The sequence below is a fragment of the Ascaphus truei genome, chromosome 2, assembly GCF_040206685.1.
Source record: "Ascaphus truei isolate aAscTru1 chromosome 2, aAscTru1.hap1, whole genome shotgun sequence".
Classification (NCBI taxonomy): Eukaryota; Metazoa; Chordata; class Amphibia; order Anura; family Ascaphidae; genus Ascaphus; species Ascaphus truei.
Genome location: NC_134484.1, coordinates 10,153,001 through 10,175,471, shown reverse-complemented (window position 1 = coordinate 10,175,471; position 22,471 = coordinate 10,153,001). Strand labels below are relative to the sequence as shown.

The window sequence follows — 22,471 nt, the reverse complement described above, 5'->3', positions numbered from 1 at the left end:
AAAAATCTTACCCCCTCTGCCAGAAAATGATAAATATACAGATTCAGGGGATCTTCACTGCATTTAAAGACACTAGAAGATGCCGACCTGCCATGGTAAGCAGCATTTATTGCATGTTGTACATAAGGCAGCTCTTGAAGTCTATTGGCGGTATAACAAATTTGTTTCAGCAAATATAGGATGAAAGAATATAGGTGCAAAGAAGTGTCCAAGTAAACTGAAAGGACGGGGGGGGGGGGGCGGGGAACGCGGAGTAAGTTCTGGTGTAGGTACAGTATTACAATAGATGGGATTTTCTTTCCAGCCACCTATTGTTTGAAGTGCTTCTACTCACACACCGTTCGGTCATTGACGGACACACCATAGACCTCCACTTCACATAAGGTGAGATACTCTTCGCGTCCTGTAATGATAACGGTGATGTACCTTCCCACCATACCGTCACAGCAGAGCATTATCTGGGGCGAGCGGACATCAGTGATGGTGCCACATCTGGAGGGTGACAAGAATGGGAAAAACTGTAAGTAAAGTTGTTCTAGGGTTGTGTAGACCCTTTAACTGCTCAGTGATGATTCCACAGGAGCACTGCATGTTAAAGGATACATTTATAGCACTAGCATGTATGCAGAGAACCCAATGAAAGGTGACCTCTTTATTCAAGAATTTTGTTAGACTGTGGGATGATCAAAGAACCCTTAACAGACCAAATATCAGTATGAATTAAAGCATGGTACCTTAAGAAAAAAAAAAAAGTGCAGCATGGTCCCCTTTTCGTCTCCCTGGGTCCCCTTTCATTCCCCTTACCTCTGGGGGGTGCGAGGTGGCCAGCGGAAGGATGCGTGTGCTCGTGGCCAATGCGCAGAGAGCGGGCGATGGACTCGCCGGAGTCAACCGGCAGCTCCCACTGCAGCCTGTTGGTGCGCACGCATGGTGATGTTTCGCGCATGCACAGTGGCATTCCATGTGCCATCTTGCTACACCTTGCACATGCGCAGAGGTACATGGAGGCGGCTATTACACCTAACAGCTCCACAGGGGAACTACACTTCACAGCAGCCATGGGGCTGTACAAACATGATGCTAATTGTGTGGCTGGATTCCCCTGCTTGCAGATAGTTACAATTTGCGCGCTGAAGACCACACCAGTCGGAGCTGGGACAAGGACAGGGTAGGAGGTACGAGAAGGTGTCTGACATCTGCACTAGGCCAGAAAACCCCTATTAGGCCCCGACTCCCCTCAGCTTGTGGTTGCTGCAGGGACAGGCCCATAGTATAGGGACACTGCCCTTAGTATTAGAGTGAGAGACAAGCCAGGACACATTGGTATCCTGGCCCCTGGTGGTCTGCAGCTAGATCTAGCTTCAGAGTGAGAGACATTCTAAAGGTGGATCACTCCACGCGGGAGCCATCCGACAGAGGCATCACGGAGCACCTTTCTAGATCCGTGGATCCCAATGACAGCATCTGTACGTCCAGGTGTGGCATCACCCGGCAGGTACCTCACCGCAACACGTACACCAACTTACACCTCAGTTTTAGTGGGCAGCGCTGTCACACTTGGGTGGGTGTGAGTCTGAGGACACTGTTGAGGGACACTGTGTGGGGTTACGGCCCTGCGAGGCCTAGTCTTACAGTGTGGCACTATTGTGTGTTGATTATTATGCATACAGTAAACTGTTCTAATTATACCATTGTTTATTGTATGTGGGTCCTGTAACGGGGTTATTCTACACTATAGAATCCCGTACAGGTGGAGGCGCTACCGAGCATCGTTCCAGGATACACCCCAGGCTCCCAGCAGCGGAGGCTCGGGCCTGTGAGCCACCAGGTATTGCACCCTACACACCGTAGCTACACATCTATTGGGGCAGGAAAGTGCGCTACACAAGTATATACAATAAAGCTGTTAAATGTCCCATAACACACCTAACGGCAATAACTCCCACTTGCAATAGTGAAGACTTAAACACAATCCTGTGTCCAGAAAATTGATGGTGTATTAATTAAAGGGTCGAAAAACCTTTTAAAGCTTGATTGAAGAATATTGAAGGACTCACATAATTAAATGAAGTCCAAATTGATGTCCAGATCCGCTGTCAGTGAATTAGATGAAAGATGGTAACAGAGCACCATCTCTGTTCATCTTTATGCAAGAAGAAAGATGTAAATACAACATTAAAAATGTATGATAGCCATTGATTACGATTGTTAGCAGCCAATCAATAATGGCTATGGAAGTTTGGACAATAGGCCCTACTTGAGAAAATCTATTAAAAAAAAAAAAAAAAGGCAACCTGGGCGTACTATGGAAGGAATCACCTTCCTCCCCAGTCACTGTCTTCTGCCAGAGCAGAGGTGGCCAAATCCAGTCCTCAAAGGCCACCAACAGTTCAGGTTCTCAGGATAATCCCACTTCAACACAGGTGGTGCAGTTTTGCATTAAATGAGGGGAGCCGTGCAGTATGCCGTCGGAGAAAAACTACCTCAATTTGCTACTGTATGGGCACAACCCATAAAAGGGTAACTGAAATGTGTACAAGAGCCTTGGCAGAATCAGTGTCGGAGAGCCTGAAATTCAAATTTCCTCTCAGAAGCAACAGCCTTGAACAACGTAAATCAAGTAGTCAAGCCCGAGGACTGGTTATTTTCAATGGATTAAAAAAGGAGGCATGCAGACACATACCAGGTGTGCAAGAACATCAAAAATATCTGAGGTTTGCCGTAAACGGAAGGCATTAACAATCTACTGCGTTCCATTGGGCTTGGCGATGTCTCCCAGAATCTTCACAAAGGTGTCGGCTACTTTAGTCACCAAATTCAGATCTAGCCTCATCTAAACGGGCAGCCGATAAAATCTCAGCAAAGATATTCTGATACAGCATATGCAGAAAGTGATTGTGTTCCTGCAGTGGCACGTCTGGATAATAAACTCCCATAGAGTTACTTAATTCCATCTCATATTCCAAATGGAACAAGGGTCTGTCTAACCCAAAGCAGAATGAAGCAATTGACAATAGAAGCCACAAAGCCAAGAAGGTAAAGTCAGGTCTCGGCCAAAAGACTGCATGACCTTGCTGGGGAAATTCAAGTCAACGCCAAGTGTTGTACAGTAGAGTGAGCTAGACTCCACATAAGGCCACTCCAGAAGAATTTGCTGAATCAATGGAACAAAGATCCAAGAGCCTTACACCAAGGAGTATTTCTATCGACATACAGATGCAGCCACCAGTATTAGAACACTTACCTGGGAAATTCTCACAGTAAATGCCTCAACATTTCTGTAAGATTCTTAATGGCCCATCGGATAAACACAGCGGGGGGTCCCTGCAGTCCCATTTAAACTGAACTGTAGGGACCCCTGCTGTGTTAATCCGATGGGCCATTAAGAATCTCATGGCAATGTTGAGGCATTTACTGTGAGACTGCCCCAGAATTTCCCAGGCAAGCGTTCTAATACTGGTGGCTGCATCTGTATTCTATACTAAATACTCTATACCCCTCTTCACATTATCTTTACGGAGACTCACCTTGTACTCGTGCTCAGCAGAGACTCTGCTACACCGACCTCTGCGCCCATCAAACGCTCCGCACAACAGTCTCCTCTGTTCACCACAATAATTGTGTCAATTTTGTAGCTTTCCTTTAGGTCCAGGACCCACCAGGCAGGTTTCTCATAGGACGTTTCGAAGCACGAGCCACTTCTGTAGTCAGTGTCTTTATTCCCATCAATAACTTTCCTGGCCGCTCCTTCTATGTTTTCTGAGCTTGGATACACATCTCCGTTCCTTGCTATGTTTTCATCTGAAAGAGAGAAAGGGTCCATTACAGCTGTCAGAGTGTGACATTCAGGGCATCTGGCTCCAAAATTAGGGGAGTGGGGGGAGGGGAGAATCATGCCAGTTTTCTTTTTAAATTGTTTCCATGTATTCCCTGGTTCAGGTTTTCTTTCATTTCCCCCCTGATTACTGCGGCAGTAAAGTCCGATTTGTCCTATTAAAATATAATGGTGTTTGGTCCTGGACCGTCAAGTCATTTGTTTTGGCTACTGAACCGTTATGGAGTGGAAGGCGGGGTCGTCAATGTGAGGGGGAAGAATGGCAACTTAACTAGGCAATAACAGCACTTTGTATATGAACAACCCCTTACTGTACATATGTGGATGTCTGGTTTGTCGATGTAAGGGACCCCCAAAGAGATCAAAGAACCACTATCAGGAAATAAAATAAAAAAACAGCAATTTTCCTATGACCAATTTAGGTTGTGGTCAGCAGCCAGTGGACAGCCAATATTAGGAATCTCTGGGGAGGGTGGTAACTAGGCAGGTTGGCATTACTACAGACTGACATTGGCAGAGAAACCCCCAGGAAAGAGTGCCAAATAGTCTTGCTACACGCAAAGGAAACCCGCACAGCTAGTGTTAGACCACAGTGAGGTGCTGACTGGATGGAGACGTGATTATATCATATGAAAGAAAGAAAAAGGACTCAGTCTTTCAGCACTCAGTCACAAGGAATGTAATATTGTAAATTTAAAAATATACTTTTTTATAACCATGAATAAAAAATAGGGTGTTAAAACGTAATTAAATTGTATTAAACAGCACGTGACTGTATCCTTAATAACCCACCTGCGATTAGGTGGGTAGATATGGTAAGGTCCCTAATGAATACTGGGGATCAAACGCTACTAATAGTAGCTACCTAGTAATATAGGAAAGAGGAGCCTGTGAGAGCCCACTCAAAGACACTCTCCATATAAGTGTATCCAGGCATGTGATATGCACTCAATTGATACACTGTGGATAAGTACAGTGATACTGTGTGACATAATGCGAGTTTAGTTAGACCTATGTGATGTCTGTCCCTGATTGAGATATGCACTGGTAGCTACTATTAGCTATTTTAAATTTACAATATTACATTCCTTGTGACTGAGTGCTGCCAAATAGTCTTTAAAGAACAGCCACGAGAAGGATACCGTGGTATCAGGATCAGTCCCAACCGGGGCACTACCTTATAGGGTGTTAGGGGAGGAGACGTAGACTCTCCAGAGAAGGCAAAATAATTCTGTTCAGTATAAAATGGCAGTCTGCTACATTCAGATCCCCTAATAATGCACAATGGTCCCCTTAATGCCAGCTTTGTTGTTCCTGATGCCTCACAGAGGTGATTCCCTCAAACACCAGTGTAAGTCACTCAGTCTACCCCTGACTTCTTCCTTTCTAGGAGGAGCCCCAAGATGGCCTTAGTGGCTCGATTAAGCCTAAAAACTTTGTTGCCCAACACACACAGAGGGGCCCAATAGATGTATAGAAGCTGCTATGTTATCAAGCAAAGTACGAGGGCGGTGGGGGGTAAATCTCTTGTTCCCAAGATACATGGGGTCCAATGATCTATAAGGGCCCCCCAGTTGAGGTACTGTACCATAAAACAAATATAGTATATTATAAATAAACTGGAGGATTGCTGCTATAAAACATTGAAACCCATTGTTAATATGTGATTCCTAACTACACACCAGCCTATCCTGTGTTGGTGTCTGTGCCAACCCGCTTCTTTTGGAGCATGCTGGGAGTTGTAGCTAGATCCTGATTCAATCCTGTTACATGACAGGTGCACCACAAGTCTCTATATGTTGATCTGGATTTAGGAGTCCGCTCTCTATTTGTGATCTTTGGGTTATTGTGCGTGCATAGGGAATTTAATACGTTTTTTGTCCATTGTGGTATTTACCATTATGACTGATAGTCATATGACCAACAAGGTATGTTACAACATCCACCCCAACACACTACGCTTCTGCCATTGAAAGAAGGTGTGGGAAGACACAGCCATGGTTATGGTGAGGAAAACTTAATAGCCGGCACTCCAGGGGAGTTGGTGAAAAATGTATTAGGTAATCAGATTAACGTTTGGGTCACTATTAGGGCCTTGGTCAAGAATTCCTAATAGGGACGAAATGTTAATCTGATTACTTAATAAATGCTTCAATTTGTTACCAACTCCTTTGGAGTGCCACTGTGTGCCAGCTATTAATAATGTTCCTGATTGTATGTGCCGGTCTCTGTGGCAGGCTGGCCCCGTTTGCAGCCGATTACCTGGATACATGCGAGTGCTCCTTTCAAATACAACATGGTTAGGGTGAGCCAAGAAGTAGTCCTTACCGTCCGGACCTGGAGAACAGGAAGGATCTGCCATTATTCCCACACACATGCCGATCACGCCAAGGAAGAAAAGAAGCTGCATTGGAGCTGGGGTTAAATGGAACGGGATATCAGGGTCCTTCATGGTGGGGGGGGGGGGGGGGGGGGGAATCCATTTACTTCCCACTATATGGAAACCCAACGAAAGTGAGGACACAGCCTTTTAAAGACAGAAGCTGCCTTTAAAAAAAGGATTGGTACAATTAGGGATTCTGGTGTTTATTGTATTGTAAAAACCTGTTTATTTTAACTTCAAAATGTCCAGACTTTGAGGGTTTGCTTACAAATCTTAACTCCACTTTAACGAAATTAATGGGAAAAAAAACACATTTAAATTTGACGTTTACTGGTGCACTGATTTTAGTTCCCTTGTGTTAACTTTATGTGTCGTACTGGAAAAGGAAGTGATGCGTTGATGCCAGTATTTATAAAAAGAGCATTTGCTCCACCCACCCCCCCCCCCCATATAATCCAGGGAGAATAGCATTTAAAAGGCAACCATTGAACCTTTTGTTAATGTCCCCTTTCAATAAGCCCAGGTATACAGCAGTATTTATTTATTTATTTCTTTAACAATTGTAATATCTGCACTTTTCGTCATGGCAGAAAGTGCTTATGTAGCCCTGGTAAGAAATGGGGCTATAGTTCTATCCTCCTCCTGTGTGTAAACTCTGCTAAGGGCAGATTGCCAGGAGCTGACATGGGTTTTCCCCGCTTATGATACTGGGTTGTGTAAGTGAAGGTAGGTCACGTGACCCTGTGTCCAATCAAGAGACGCAGGGGCGGTGTGTGTGTGTGTGTCACAAAGTAGAAGTGATAGCGTTAGGAGGAGAGGAGTGACCAGTTCATGAGTAAAGCTGATCCAACTATAGTTTAGTGAGGTGGACCAAGCACCTCTCACCCTGCTTAGGGGGTGAGGGAAGAGTTAGCCCCACTCTGAATGCCTTTGGACTAGAGTTGTGGCAGGGAGGACCATCACAAGGGAGAACAGTGAGTGGACTGTGCATCACTGTACCTGTCGGCTGCTGCCCTGGAGAATAAAGACTGCTGCTTTTAAAGACAAACCCTGTGTGAGACTGGAATCTCTCCTCCCTGTGTGGGAAACTCTGTGGTAAGGATTCCACCCTGCATTTCTGGGGCTTACTATAGATGGAGGCGCTGCACCATTGAACCAGAACAAAGGCATCCACCCCAGTAACCTGTTCCTGTTATCCCCCATGTCATCGCTGGAGACTCAGGCCCTCCTGTTGCCAGCAGGTATGCACCACATAGAGATACATAGCCAGACCCCAGAACACCTTAGGGGCCCGATCTGCGATTGGAAGGGGGAAAAGGGGCTATACTTATTATTCAATGCACAGACATCAATTCCCCCAAAAATAACCACTTCAACTTTTCCGCGTCACTCAAACACATCTGGGAAGGGTGTGTCATTAAACCACTTATAGGAAGGATGTGGAAGTTAAGGGTTAACTGAAAGCAGTGATACTGAGTATGTGTGTGTGCTGGCACAGGACGAGGCCAGTTCTGGTATTCTAACAAAGACCTATGCATTTAGTTTCATCATCATCATCAAAAAAAAAAAAAAAATATGACTTGTAACTCTGAAAAACCCAATAGAGCTACGCAGGCAATACTGTATTTCAATATACACCCACCGGAGACATGACAATTTACCTTTCTGGTTATTAAACTATTACAGTAATACTATTATTACACCTCAAATGCTAAATTGAAAGAACAAAAAAACCTTCATGAACAGCCAACTTAAATGCAACCAAATTTTTTTTACATCAGTTTTAGAGGCTGCTATTAATTATGGTTTTTGAGGAATATACACAATTACAGCCATTTAACCCATTAAGCAGGTTAAGAGTACAGTATATATATATATATATATATATATATATATTAAAGATTTTTGTTTTGCTGGTTATGAATAGAACATCGCAAATAAAAACCCAGATATGTAATGTTAATGGTATCATTGAAGAATAAATCCACCTATAACATACACCTCGCACAAGGCTTCATCGTAGCAAAGCTCCAACCCAGACCTGGCTGCTCAGTATAATGTCCTCACTCACGTCAGCGACCTGCAGCTTATCACAAGCTCTTCTCAAATGGCCAAAGAAGTGTTTTATACCAGCAAACCCAGCCATTTATTCAATTTGCTGTGACTTCCCATAATGCAATGCGCACCCTTACACACCTGCTGAGTGGGTCACATCAGGGATCACAGTGCACAGGAACAGCTATAGCAGTCTTTGACTGAGCAACTGATTGAGCCACCTGTACTGAAGCAGGGGATAGCCATAAAAGCCGGCCTGTTAGTGGCCCTTGGGGACTGAGTTTGAGACCCCCTGATCAAAACCTTAGTACAAAGTTAGCAATGACCTGTAGGGTTAAAAGCAGCAGGGGGGAAAGCATTGCATTCTGGGAAACCATCACAGCTGTATAAATGGTGGTTTGGAGGCACACTGGCTGCAGCGCATAGGAGGAGGTTGCTGTAGTATTGTGTGTTAGAGCAGGGGGGCGCAAACTTTTTTCCCTGCGCCCCCCTGCCGGCTGTCCCCTCACTCCCGCGCCCCCCCCCCCCAACCCCAACTTACCCTCGCACCGGCGTAATGACGTCACGTTGCCATAGCAACGTGACGTCACATGACCTCGCAGCGTCATTTTGACGCCGCGTTGCCATGGCGACGCCGGGAGGAAGCTGCCAGAGCCACGGGTAAGTATGGTTTACAGAGGCCCTGCAGCTCCCCCGGCACTTAATTTAAGTGCCTTCGGGAAGCGCGCGGGGCCTCTGTAAACCCCGCGCCCCCCGTCGGCAGTCTCGCGCCCCCCCTGGGGGTCGCGCCCCACAGATTGCGCACCGCTGTGTTAGAGAACAAGTCTGCACTGAACGTACGTGTTGCTGGGTTTTGGAAAGGTGGGTACAGAGTTTGGGAAGCAGGAGCCTCTCATCTTATCCCTTCAAAAATGATTCTAAAATTTAGATTCTTGAAGTTGCATGTGCCTCTTATTCTGTACAAATTACATTCTTGCTCCTCTTTCATCTGATCTACTTCATTGTAGCAACATCCATTAGATTTCTAACTTGCAGTAATATTGATACATTGTAATTTTTCATGGGGAGCCTTAATAATGGCTGCCGTTGAGACACTTTTTAAACATGTGTTCATAGCCCAGGTCAGCGTGATCTGTGTTTGGCTGCTGCCTTTTAGACTATTGATATTTGCTAATGGGATTATCTTTGGCTTCTGGGCTGGGGTATGTAAAACTGGTTCTGGTTAGGTATTCCCACCTCCCCAATGTGTTACTGACATAGTATCCAGCACTGAAGGAGTTAAGCAAATTGTTAACCATTATGCTCCCTTGGAGGTTGGCATGCAATGCATTTGCCAATCTGGCAATGAATGGGTTACTTCTGCAACAACTGATTAGAAGGTAGAGATGGTGTTACATGGCTAAGTGACTTCACTGTAATTCCCATCTGTTCCTACATTGCAGTGCGTTAGGGGGTGGGGAGGTGATTATAGTGACAGACCGTCCTAGTGAGGAAGTTTATTACAGAATATATATCCATGCCATAGTGGAAGGAACGGTCCTGATGCCAGACGTGCGTTTTGTTGTGAGATATGAAGGTATTGGGGTCACTCGGCTCCAGATCCTGTGGAGATGCCGGAACAGATGTCTTTTTTTTGGGGGGGGGGGAGATTTTGAGGTGAACAGAAGTCCTTCCTCCAAAGACTGAAATCCTGTGGCTGAACAATAGGTGGCATGCAATGTGTGGGGTCCCTGATACTAGCAGACTGTGAGTTTTACCTGGGAAGACTCTGTATGCTGTTTCTGACTAACAATCATCCCAAACTGAAACATGTTCCTGCATGGATCTCCTGGGACGGGCAGGAGATTGGTGCCATGTTGGTTCCTGTAGCAGTGTTTTCTTGTCCACCTTCTAAGTTTTATTTGGGGCATTGTTTTTCAGGTAATAATCCCTAATTGGCTTTTGGTCAGTCCTTCAGTGCATTAATTGCCCTCTTAGCGTGGGGGTTAACTGCTCCTGCCTGTAGGTGTTAAACATGACCAGGGAGGCTGCGAGGGACCCCCTCCCCCTCCCACTTGGAACCGGTACCCACATATAAACAGACAAGTAATGACAGACTCCGATTTAGAGGTATAAAAGGCCGCGGTTTTGTTTATTAACAATCATAATACTGGAGTAAGCGCTAGTCCAAGCCAGAGTGGGGTCAGAGGGTCAGCCAGGCCTTGGCCTGCTGCCCCCGTATCCGGCCGACCCCTAAAGAGCCGGCCGTTGTCGCGAGTGGGTTCCCGGGTATCACGTTCGCTTGACCGCGCCATTCGCTCCTACCCCCGGGCGACGCCCGCCCCAAGCCCATCTGGCAAGGACAAGCACTTACCCCCGAACTGCCGCCACTCACGGCTCTATTTAAACCTCCTTAAATTAGACCGTGCCGCCAACACCGCTAGGACCTTCTCCAACCCCTCCTGCAAATCATTGTTGAACAAGTCCGCCCCTATCTCAGATAAGTGTGTGCCGTCAGCCGGAACAGGCCGATTGACTTGTAGTCGGACTCGGTATGGGTGATCTGCTATCCCCCACACTGCGTCACAAACTTTCCCGCCATCTTGTTCAATATCTTGACCCTCGCTCAGTCGATGGCGCCAGGTGCCCTTGCACCCCTCCAAACTATCCTGCCCACTCTGTCCTACCCAATAATCGGTACTCCTGGCCAACGAGCGTTTGAAAGTCCGCTTCTCTGCCCAGTGTATAAGCGTCTGTGAAGGCCTAAGGGGATGAGTGGGTTTATCGCAAGGTTCTGCCGTTATACTTCTTTAACAACACGCAGCCACACCGCCAAGTCCTTTCGGATTTCGGCGATGACGTGGTCGGGTCGTCTCGCCCCGAACGTTGCTGCGGAGAGGCGCCTGGCGAACACCCATCCTGCCGGCTTTACGCGCGCTGCGAATACTAAGTGGCCTAGCAGCGCCTGGAAGTGCCTCAATGATGGTTTCTTGAGGGCTATGAATTAGCGGAGAAGCCTGCTTAGGGGGACCAGCTTCTCCAGAGGGAGCCTGCGACGTCAACGTGTGTCCCGACTAAATTCTGATCCTTCTTGATATTCAAACGGAATCCTAAACCCTTCCTTAAACCCAGCTAGGAGTAGCTGGGCTGCTTCCCTATTGGGATACCTTGCTAGCCACGGTGCCAAATTGGCGATGAGTATTGGTGTCGCTGCCCTCGCGTCCAAACTTACGCCCTGCGCCTTCGTTGATTGCCTAAAGCGCCGGTCATATGTCCACCAAACCGTTCCCTAAGTAAAGAGCGAGGCGCATGCCTGGGGATCCTTCTCCCCAATTACTCCAGCCAGGATAACAAATGCCTTTGACCCATTGCGAAAGGTGTGTGGGAAAACCTCTTTTCTAAACCCTCCTTCGCTTCCCCCATCTTTGAGGACGCAGCCAACGCCTCCCCGTAGCCTGGTAGCAGAGATAATATATCTACGTATTCCCCGGCCCGTATCTTGTCCTTCACCTCTTTCAGCAAGTGCAAGCCCACTGAGCTAGGTCTGGATGTATAAGAGACCTTCTATGCCGCATCGGGCATCCTCTTATCCTTGGCTAGCTCCTCTGAGGCGGATGCCGCCTGAGGAAAGGGAAGCGTGGGAGATGGTGATTCCGCTTGCCCGGTTTTCCCGCCGGCCCCTAGAGGTGTGTTGTTAACAGCTTGCGGGGGACCCGCGGCCATTGCCGCTGCTGGTACTATAGGCGTTGCTTCCGCTGGCGCCGCCCCCAATGCCGGCGCTACGACTGTCGCTATAGCCGGAGCTATCGCCGCTGCTGACGCGATTAGCGTTGCTAGAACTGGCGCTGCGCTTATCGCTGGTGTCACTACTGTTGTTAGTGACTCTGCCCGCGCGGGTGTCGTCATCCCAATGTGACTTCCCGCACTTGCCGACGCCCTTAACCCTGCGTCAAGGTGCGCCACTAACGGGGATAGGGCTTGTCTTATGTCCCACAATGCTGCCTCCATGAGCTGCGCACCAGTACACCGGGGAGATTTTCTTACCATCACTTGAGGGGGAGCGCAAACCGCTAGTCTCTTGCGCGGGGGACTCCCCGCTTACCTTTCTTTGACCGCTTTTTCGCCAGGCTTAGGGGTTGACCCGGGTGGCGTTGCCGGCCGCCTATCGGGAACCGCGATGGCTGCCTCCTCCCACCGGTCTCTGTTATCGAGTCTCCCCTTGTGACCGTGTGCTGTCGACGCCCCATGTTCCACCCTGTGTGGTGATGGTGCCTGCGCCTCAGCCGCCTGCTGCTGAGCCGACCCTGTGCCGGACGCCGCCTCCCTGATGCCTGAAATGAGAGAATGGGGACGCCTGTCGCTGGCTTGTCTGTGACCGGCGATGGTCTTTGAAACCTCCGTGTTGACATGCCCCTTGGCACCGATGAATTGGGTCGCCGCCCTGTTTGCGGACTTATGCCCTGCCATTGCGATGTGTCCCTTCCGTTTCCTTGTCATATACACACGCGCGCATTTAGGTGTGCCCATATACACACACGCGCGCCTTTACGTGTGCCCATACACACACGCCGCATCTACGTGTGCCCATATACACACGTGCGTATTTACGTGTGCCCATACACACGCGCGCATCTACATGTGCCCCTGCCATTGCGGTGTGTCCCCTCCGTTTCCTTGTCCTGCCGCATGGCGCATACGTGTGCCCATACGCACACGCGCATCTACGTGTGCCCATACACATAAGCGCGCATCTACATGTGCCCATACACACGCGCGCATCTACGTGTGCCCATACACACAAGCGTGCATCTACGTGTGCCCATACACACGCGCGCATCTACGTGTGCCCATATACACGCGCGCGCATTTACGTGTGCTCATATACACCCGCACGCATTTACGTGTGCCCATACACACATGCGCGCATCTACGTGTGCCCATATACACATGCGCGCATTTACGTGTGCCCATATATACACGCGCGCATTTACGTGTGCCCATATACACGCGCATTTACTTGTGCCCATATACCCACGTGCGCATTTACTTGTGCCCCTATACGCACTCGCGCGCATTTAATTGTGCCACTATACACACGCGCGCATTTACGTGTGCCCATATACGTACGCGCGCATTTACGCGTGCCCGTATACACACGCGCGCATTTACGTGTGCCCATATACGCACGCTCTCATTTACTTGTGCCCATATACACAAGCGCGTATCTACGTGTGCCCATATACACACGCGCGCATTTACGTGTGCCCATATGCACACACGCGCATTTACGTGTGCCCATATACACACGCGCATTTACTTGTGCCCACATATGCACGCGCGTTTACGAGTGCCCATATACGAACGCACGCATCTACGCGTGCCCATATACACACGCCCGCATTTACGTGTGCCCATATACACACGCGCATTTACCCGTGCCCATATATGCACGCGCATTTACCTGTGCCTATACGCACGCGCGTTTACATATACGCACGCACGCATCTACGCGTGCCCATATACACACGCGCGCATCTAATTGTGCCCGTATATACACGCACGCATCTACGCGTGCCCATATACACACGCGCGCATCTAATTGTGCCCATATACACACGCGCGCATTTACCATGGCGCTCAGCCTGGATGGGGGCGCCCTCATTACTTCATGAGGGCCACGCGTCCTCGCATGCGGGACCATGTCGACCTTGTCCGCTCAACGGGCCATGCGCTGAATAGGAAGTGGGATTACCTGCACCATCCCTGGCCGTGCGCTAAACAGGAAGTGGGATTACCCATCCGATACCAGGGCCATGCGCTGAACAGGAAACGGGATTACCCATCCCATACCAGGGCCATGCCCTGAATGGGAAGTGGGTTTACCCCTACGATAGCAGAGCCATGCGGCCATGTGCTGAACAGGAAGTGGGGTTGCCCATACAATAGCAGGGCCAAGTGCTGAACAGGAAGTGGGATTACCCGTCCAATAGTAGGGCCATGTGCTGAACAGGAAGTGGGATTACCCGTACCATACCAGGGCATGCGCTGAACAGGAAGTAAGATTAACCCCTACATGCGTTATACCCTGAATGCGGTTGTGAAGATTGAGATAATGTGAGTGGCTATCATCACCTCCATTTTGGCCTAAACCACCATTTTCTGAGTGTTTGCTATATGGATGTATATTTGTCTCATTCGTGAATGAATGAATGAACTGTGAATGTTTGAATCTGCAGAGTATCGCTCCTAGATATAACTAACCCTTTTTAATTCCTATAAGGCAGGCAAGAATTGAAATAGCATTCGTAAGCAATTTCTCATGTCTTAAAGATATTCCTGCTGACCATAGTGTACTGTAGTTGTTATCTACAGTACACATACAGGGCTGAACACAGTAACTCCCTTATGTCACAGGGTTGGGAGGCCCACATTATGGTAAATTATCGATAAGAATATAGCAATGTAAAGCATATATATGTATCAACTAATATATTTTTGCATGTCATCATATCATCACTTATCTGTAAACCAGCCCCCTTAAGGGGTGTATTACTCATTTTGAAATGTATAAAAATGTGATACTAAGCAATATGTTTTCAGAGGCCTGAGTTCTTTCTGAATTCTTGTCTCCCAAATTGTGCCTTGGTACAGATAAACTCATGTGTTACTTTGTTTGAACCCTTGTCTTATTGATCTTATTTCTAGGCTTTGACAGATGGCGCCCGAATAGGGACTTGAAAGGGACACCCAACATCTCGGGACCAGGAAACCCAGACGGAGAAACTGCCTACATTACTCAAACGTGCGCACTTGGAATAAGGTATGGCTTTATCCTTTTTAACAGAAAAAGCCGTTAGATTAATTGTTTGAGTAATCTGTAGACAGTTTGTTCTTTATGGGCAACCTACCTGAGTGACGGGACACCCTGTACCACGTGAGTTTATCAATATTATACTGATCAGGTATTGTTATTGTTGTTTTTGTATTATTGCCATAAACTCGGGTTATACCGTGTGCCGCTAAACGGCAGGGCCAAGTAAGGGCCCGGAAGGTATAATAATTAATAAGGTGTTAAGTCTCCTAGAACTTGGGGAGAGAACTATAGTTAAGGAACAGCAGGAAACTGTTTTTAAGGCCACTGTTCCTTAACTCTATATTCTACTTATATTATACCAAGGGTTGGGGCACCTTATTGGTACATGGTCAACTAACGTTGATCGGTGTAAGGTACATGGTCAGCTAACGTTGATCGGTGTAATAGAGGAAAATTATGGGGAAACCTACGTTCTCAGCAGTCGCCGGCGAAGGGTACGTCCCTTGAAATTTTGTGTGGACTTTATGGCAATAAAATGTTTTAAAAATGGATATTTAGTGACCCAGAATATATTGAATAAGAAGGAAAGTGAAACATATCAGGCTCTGTTTTAAAAATAACTGCAGCATTATTGGACCCCACTTTTTTCTAATCCCCTTTTCCTCATCTCCCTTCCCTCACCCCTTTTTCACTGAAAGGTCACAGGAGTTGCATGTCTGTGAGGCACAGGAGTTGCGTGTCTGTGAGGCACAGGAGTTGCATGTCTGTGAGGCACAGGAGTTGCGTGTCTGTGAGACATGGAAGTTAATTAGTAACCTACGAAGAAATGGCTTGAATTTAAGAATGTTAAAGTAGTTTTTTAGGAATTAATGCATTAATACTGCATGGAAAAAGAAGGGAACATCCTCTTTAAATGTTTTTTGTTTTTGTCTTAGAAAGCTCAGATAGTAACTAGTTTGATGGCATAATAATATACATGTCATGGAGTGAAGTGTTTGTGTGTCACTCTGATAGTTAATGTATGTATGCATGTATGAATGTCTTTATTCATTTAGCGCCATTAGTGTACATAGCGCTTCACATTGTCACTTGTTGTACTAATCATAAAAATAACAAATAATCTCTTGTAAAAGGGTCATTTAAGTTTAAACCCTTTTGTCAAAGTGTATTAAGCCTGCTGCCATTTACAAGGCATGACAGTAGCATTTAAAATAAACCTAGGAAGTATTGTATGTTAAAGTCTGTTAGTGTAATATTTTAAAAGAGAATGAAAATTTGGCAGTTGTAAAAATAAGTCATTTCACCCTGACTCAAATATGAATTTGTATTTTTTTCACAGTAGCACATGTTTGTTCCTGGGCGTAGGAAATACTGTGTTACAATATTTAAATGAAGTTTTAAATTTAAATTTTATGTGCTGATTTAGAGGAGTCAGGACTAAAAGCAAGGTATATCTATAATGCAAAGTTTTAAAAAGTAAATGTTTATTTTTTATTTAAACAAAAAGAAAGAGTCTGATCTTATGGAGTAAGGAAGCTTTATTAAGTTTTACTCTGGCCCACAAGATTAAGATCATGTTGGAGTTTTGTAGAAAGTAGAATGAATGTTGATGGAAGATAAACTCAGAGAACGTGTGTATGTGTCTGTGTGGGTGTGTGTAAGAAAGATAAGGAATTATAAATATATAGTAAATAAAACAATAAGATTTATGTTTTATAAGAAGGGTTGCAGAGATGTTTTGTTTTGTTTGTAGTTATCAAGGTTTTTCTGTTCAAACTTATATTAGGAAACTAACGGTTTGTTTTCTTAAATACACTGCTCGTCTGATTTTTGAACAGTAGTTATTTAAAAGAGGGAAGGTTAAAAGCAGCCAAGTGGGCTGCCCCCCCCCCCCCCTCCTCCAGCTTAAGGAATGTACAAAGACCACGTTCCAGGCATGAAAAGTTAACTAGAAACTGAGAGAGAAAAAAAAAAAGAAATGTTTAAAAGCAGCTTAGTTATAGTATGGGGAAAGAGAATGATATTGTAATTTATTTATTTTTGGGACTGAGTTTGCAGGGTCAAACAGGTCTGTTTTGGGTTTTTATCTTATTTTTTGTAAAGTTCATTTTGCTCTGTATCAGAGAAATGTGAAATTATGCTTATTTATTGTGCTTTTTGTTTTTTGTATCTATTTTAGGATAAATACCTCATAGTTTATGAAATGCTTTAGATGGCATAGCCCCCATTATGTAGGAATTATTACAAGAAGGGGTTATAATCCCCACATGCAGTATCCAAATTACCTCTACGCAGAAACCAGTAAACACATTTCAATTCTATTTGTTCTAATTAGGAGATGTTTTTTAATTCTATTTGTTATAATTGTTTCATTAACAATACAATAATATTTAATATGTATTTCCGTATTTGAATAGTGTCAAAAGTATACTCAGTACTTCACAAAGCGTACAATATAAACGAGTAAGCATAAAATCAGATATGAAATAATTTTTCCTATAAAGTTAACTGCATATGTGATGTATTTTTATAACTTTTAACCATTACCTCTCCTTTCCCTCCAAAAGGTGTCTTAATTTGAACCCTGATCTATAGCCTCTCATTTTAAAGAATGCAACTGTAGGCTATCTAGATTTTATTTTTTAAAGCAGTAGCTATTGTCAAATTCATGATAAATATATATTTAAATCTCAAGCTGCTGATGTTTTAAATACCATCATCCTTTGTCGTATGTTGTTCACATGTCATAGGATTTGCATATGAACAAAAGAGAGGATAATTTATATGATTTTCCATTACACACCTGTCTATATGCGGACTCTGCCTATTTTGTTAATTGCAACATTACCTTATGTGTGTTGTTTTGTTATTTATCCTTGAATATTCCTTGCCGATATGACTCCATTCATATTGTGTTGTGTTTTGGTGCTGTCTACTCATTGCTACACATAGCAACATGTTATTTCATGAATATTCATGTAGAGAGGGATATACACCATCTCTTTACATTTTCCAGCATAACTATTGGATAGCTTTATTTTGAGTCTGTTTGGGAACTAAGAATTAATGTGATGAGCTGCTACTACTGTATGCAGTGTTTTGTGGTGAAGCTAATTAGCATTGTTAGTATATTATGGTCACTGGCCCCTAATGTTCTGATAGGGCTTTGTGTTCATATTAGCATTTTTGTTTACCGTATACTGTCCGTTTCGTTCACATGGGGACTCTTTTATTTATGATTTATTAGTTGTCATTTTATGCATTTTGTAAGTTTTTAGCTTGTAAAAAAGTTGTATACGTTTTAGTTGTGTTAAAGTTAAGTTTATGTGGATATTTCCCATTTGGTCTGTAATAAATTTGATATTAGTGGTATTAGTTATTTAACTGGTACTTTATGTATATTTTACAGTTTACAATGAGTGCAAGCTTTAGGGACTTTTAGTGACAACCTCTTGTCACTTATCAGTGTTCTCTTACGATACTTTCCTATGCACCTTTGATTTCTTTCTTTTGTAATTGGTGAGCAAGGTATTTTTTGTGTTTATTTTATATGCGGATGCCAAGATAGTGGTGAAACAAAAAAAAAAATTTGTGCTGATACTAAATTATAGTGGCTAAAAGCGCTCTCCTTGTGCTTTTATTAATGAAATGTTTAAGTCTCTCCAAACTTAGGTGCAGCTTATACAGTCTACCAAGGAGAATACAAAGCAGCATCATCGCAAGAAAAAAGTGCCGGCACCACCGTAAACAGTTAACAAAGATAAAGAATCATCAAGCCAGTGTTTTGATGGGTTTTCCCTGACCACTGACCAACAGATAGTGTATCTAGGCACAATAATCCTAGAACATTTAACCACCAAGGAATTAAGACTTCAGGCAAGGCCCGGTCTTAAACAAACCATTTGTTTTTTCTGAACTCAATATTATCAAGGCCCGGACTTAAATGAACAATTTGTTTTTTCAGGACTCAATATTATTTTTATGCTTTAGAGTGTGTTTTTAAGATGTATGCCTCGCTAGGCAAGATCAGCCTACACCATCCAGATGATGATAAGGGATGATCAGTTTTGAAATATTTGTAATGTTCATTGTTTTATGGTCACATCAGTTTGCAGACAATCATACAATCTTGCACAATGCTACACAGGTTAATGGGTCACAAGGGAATATATACAATGAATCCCTGCCATACTCTAGTGGCCTCCAATGATGTAAGAGAGAATTACATTTAACCCCTTGAGTAGGGATACCTTACACTAATGCCGAATTTAAAATGATGAAATGTTAATTTGAATTTGTTTACAGGAAACTTTTCTAAACCGAATTCCACTGGTAAATGAGGTTCCTTTAGGTGGAAATTACACTGGGAACAACAAACAATTTATGGGTCAGGTGTCTCCACCAACTAATGAAACTTGTATGAAAATGTATTTACAGCCCTGAACTAAAAATTTACAGGGAGGATGTGGCCTTAATTTTTCAGTTTTAATTAAGATAGTAAAAAGTGCTTGCACAAATTCTAGTTTACCTAGGGGAGTGTATTGGATTTGTGGAAAATAGGCCTACAGAGTATTACCATGTGGTTGGACGGGGTCTTGCTATCTAGGTACAATTGTACCTGCCTTTACAATGACCCACTGGCAGGATCAGGAATAGCAGAGCCACTTCCAACACACAGGGTTTGAAAAGTAGTCTATGGAAAGAACAATTTTGGGCTTGCTTATTTCCTAATATAGGAGTTGGGTTGCTATATGACAGGCTCAATGTACTTACGGATGTACTGGATGATGTTCTCAATCATACAACTACATTCATTAATTTACTTAATCAAGAACAGGTACAGATTAGATTAATGGCCCTACAGAATAGAATGGCTCTGGACTATATTTTAGCGTGTGTGCCCGAGTTAAAGAGCAATGTTATGTTATTTAGAGATCAAAGTGGTAAGATTGAGCATGAGGTAGAGAAGATCGCAGAGATACAGGAGAGATTAAGGAAAGGTGGAGATAAGAGGTGAGTTTCGTTAGGAATTACCATGTTGGTTGGTTTTTCTAGAAGCGAAACTGATAGATGGATTTGTCTGTGTGTTTGCAGTTCTGATTGTTTTGTATGACTGGGTCATGTGCAGTAAATCTATACTGCAAAGGTGTGTAAAACCCTCTACCCAGGCCATGCCACTGATCACAGACGACACTACGGAAGATGCAATCTCAGAAGGAAAAGTCAGTCCTCCTCAATGGAATACAGATGAAGATGATGGCAGAAAGACCAACCTGGCTGAGATGATAGCCAGCAGCTCTGTGAGTTTCCAGAACTATCGGAGCCATGCAAATTGGGGCCCTCCAGGCCAGTGCAAAGCTTCTGAGTTTTATCTGAATTATCCTTAAAAGACTATGTTTTCAAGAATAAAAAGAGAGGACTGTGAAGATTGAGATAATGTGAGTGGCTATCATCACCTCCATTTTGGCCTAAACCACCATTTTCTGAGTGTTTGCTATATGGATGTATATTTGTCTCATTCGTGAATGAATGAATGAACTGTGAATGTTTGAATCTGCAGAGTATCGCTCCTAGATATAACTAACCCTTTTTAATTCCTATAAGGCAGGCAAGAATTGAAATAGCATTCGTAAGCAATTTCTCATGTCTTAAAGATATTCCTGCTGACCATAGTGTACTGTAGTTGTTATCTACAGTACACATACAGGGCTGAACACAGTAACTCCCTTATGTCACAGGGTTGGGAGGCCCACATTATGGTAAATTATCGATAAGAATATAGCAATGTAAAGCATATATATGTATCAACTAATATATTTTTGCATGTCATCATATCATCACTTATCTGTAAACCAGCCCCCTTAAGGGGTGTATTACTCATTTTGAAATGTATAAAAATGTGATACTAAGCAATATGTTTTCAGAGGCCTGAGTTCTTTCTGAATTCTTGTCTCCCAAATTGTGCCTTGGTACAGATAAACTCATGTGTTACTTTGTTTGAACCCTTGTCTTATTGATCTTATTTCTAGGCTTTGACAGGGTATATACCTACCGTATACCCCACATAATCTTGGATGTAGTATGTAACGCTGGACCAATACAGCAGATGACCTCCAAAGGCAGTGTACACGCACACCATATGCTCCACAAAACGGCCCGTAACCACACATGCAGTATATACGCCATATGGGCCAAACCCAGCATGTAACCACGCATGTGGTATATAAACCCTATATTCGGAACCCAGCACGTAACCTTGAATGCAGTATATACGTATCCTTTGAAACCGCAGATAATCGCGACTGCAGTCTATAAACACTATATAGTTCAAATACAGCGCGTAACCGTGAACGCAGTATATACGCCGCACGTAACCTCGAATGCCGTATATATACACCATATAATCCAAATACAGCACCCAACCACGACTGCGGTACTGTATATATACCCTATATACCCGTGTAACCCTGTCACATTTACCCCTACAATACCTAAACACTTCCTTACACATTATAACATCGAATGCAGCATATATGCCCCATATAATCCCAATACAGCACGTAACCATGAATGCAGTATATACACTATATACGCCCTGTAAACCAATTACAGCACATTGTAACCTCGAATGCAGTATATATACCCACCCTATAATCCAAATATAGCACGTAGCCATGAATGCAGTATATACACTATATACCCATGTAGCCCAATTGCCGCGCATCGTACCCTCGAATGCGGTACATATAGCATATGATCCAACTACCGCACGTAACCACGAATGCAGTACCTACACTATATACACCATGTAATCCAATTACAGCAAATTGTACCTTGAATGCAGCGTATATGCCCTATACCCCGAATACAGCGCATTATAACCACACTGAGGCGTATACACTCTATGCCCCACATACCGCCCGTTATCACTACGAATGCGGTATGCAGCGACACCCCGCGGCGATTATAGCAGTGATATAACTTTATTCAATGTTGAAAGAAACATGCATTGGTAACAGGGCAATAACGGTGTTAACGGCGACTATGCTACAGACGGCCTCCCCCAAGACCCTGTGGTGGTTAATAGACCCCCCACGCGGTCACTGGGTGTCCCATGTTCAGCCCTGTGCTTAATCCTCCCTGCGCCAGCTCGTTCCCTGCGCTGCTGCCGGGAGGGAGGACAGAGTGACCTGGCAGCAGGGAGAGACGGAGACCGCTGAGGCTGCGCGAAGCTACCCCCCCCCTCCTGCTGAAGATACACCATGCAACACAATTACCATATACACACCCTATAATCCAGTGTATACCAAATAAACCAAATACAGGCTGCTGCGTGCGAGGGGGGGGCATTGATATAACTTTATTCCCCGTTGGACAGAGCGCCACTGGGGGGGGGGACCCGCAC

At 44.5% G+C, this 22,471-nt stretch overlaps 1 protein-coding gene and 1 long non-coding RNA gene across 3 annotated transcripts; one reads left to right on the top strand and one right to left on the bottom strand.

Moving 5' to 3' along the window:
• Positions 1 to 153: 153 nt before the first annotated feature.
• LOC142488079 (pentraxin fusion protein-like) lies at positions 154 to 6,197 on the bottom strand. The gene is made up of 3 exons (XM_075588454.1): positions 6,164 to 6,197; positions 3,528 to 3,801; positions 154 to 492 (listed from the first exon to the last, which is right to left on the bottom strand). Exons 1-3 carry the CDS (start codon positions 6,195 to 6,197, stop codon positions 327 to 329), a joined length of 474 nt encoding a protein of 157 aa, XP_075444569.1. The 3' UTR covers positions 154 to 326.
• An 812-nt stretch (positions 6,198 to 7,009) lies between these two features.
• Positions 7,010 to 21,068, top strand: LOC142475553 (uncharacterized). 2 transcript variants are annotated; one of them, XR_012791004.1, is made up of 3 exons: positions 7,010 to 7,459; positions 14,958 to 15,186; positions 18,739 to 21,068. It is a non-coding gene; the product is annotated as an uncharacterized LOC142475553 (long non-coding RNA). The 2 variants fall into 2 exon arrangements; XR_012790998.1 differs by having other exon boundaries at positions 18,724 to 21,068.
• The last annotated feature ends 1,403 nt before the right edge of the window (positions 21,069 to 22,471 follow it).

Coding starts and splice junctions, on each gene's coding strand:
- LOC142488079 (XM_075588454.1), bottom strand. CDS start 6,197: ATGGCAGATCCTTCCTGTTCTCCAGGTCCGGACG. Junction 3,802..6,163: donor CTGTTCTCCAGGTCCGGACG/GTAAGGACTACT, acceptor TCTCTCTTTCAG/ATGAAAACATAGCAAGGAAC. Junction 493..3,527: donor CTGCTGAGCACGAGTACAAG/GTGAGTCTCCGT, acceptor GTCACCCTCCAG/ATGTGGCACCATCACTGATG.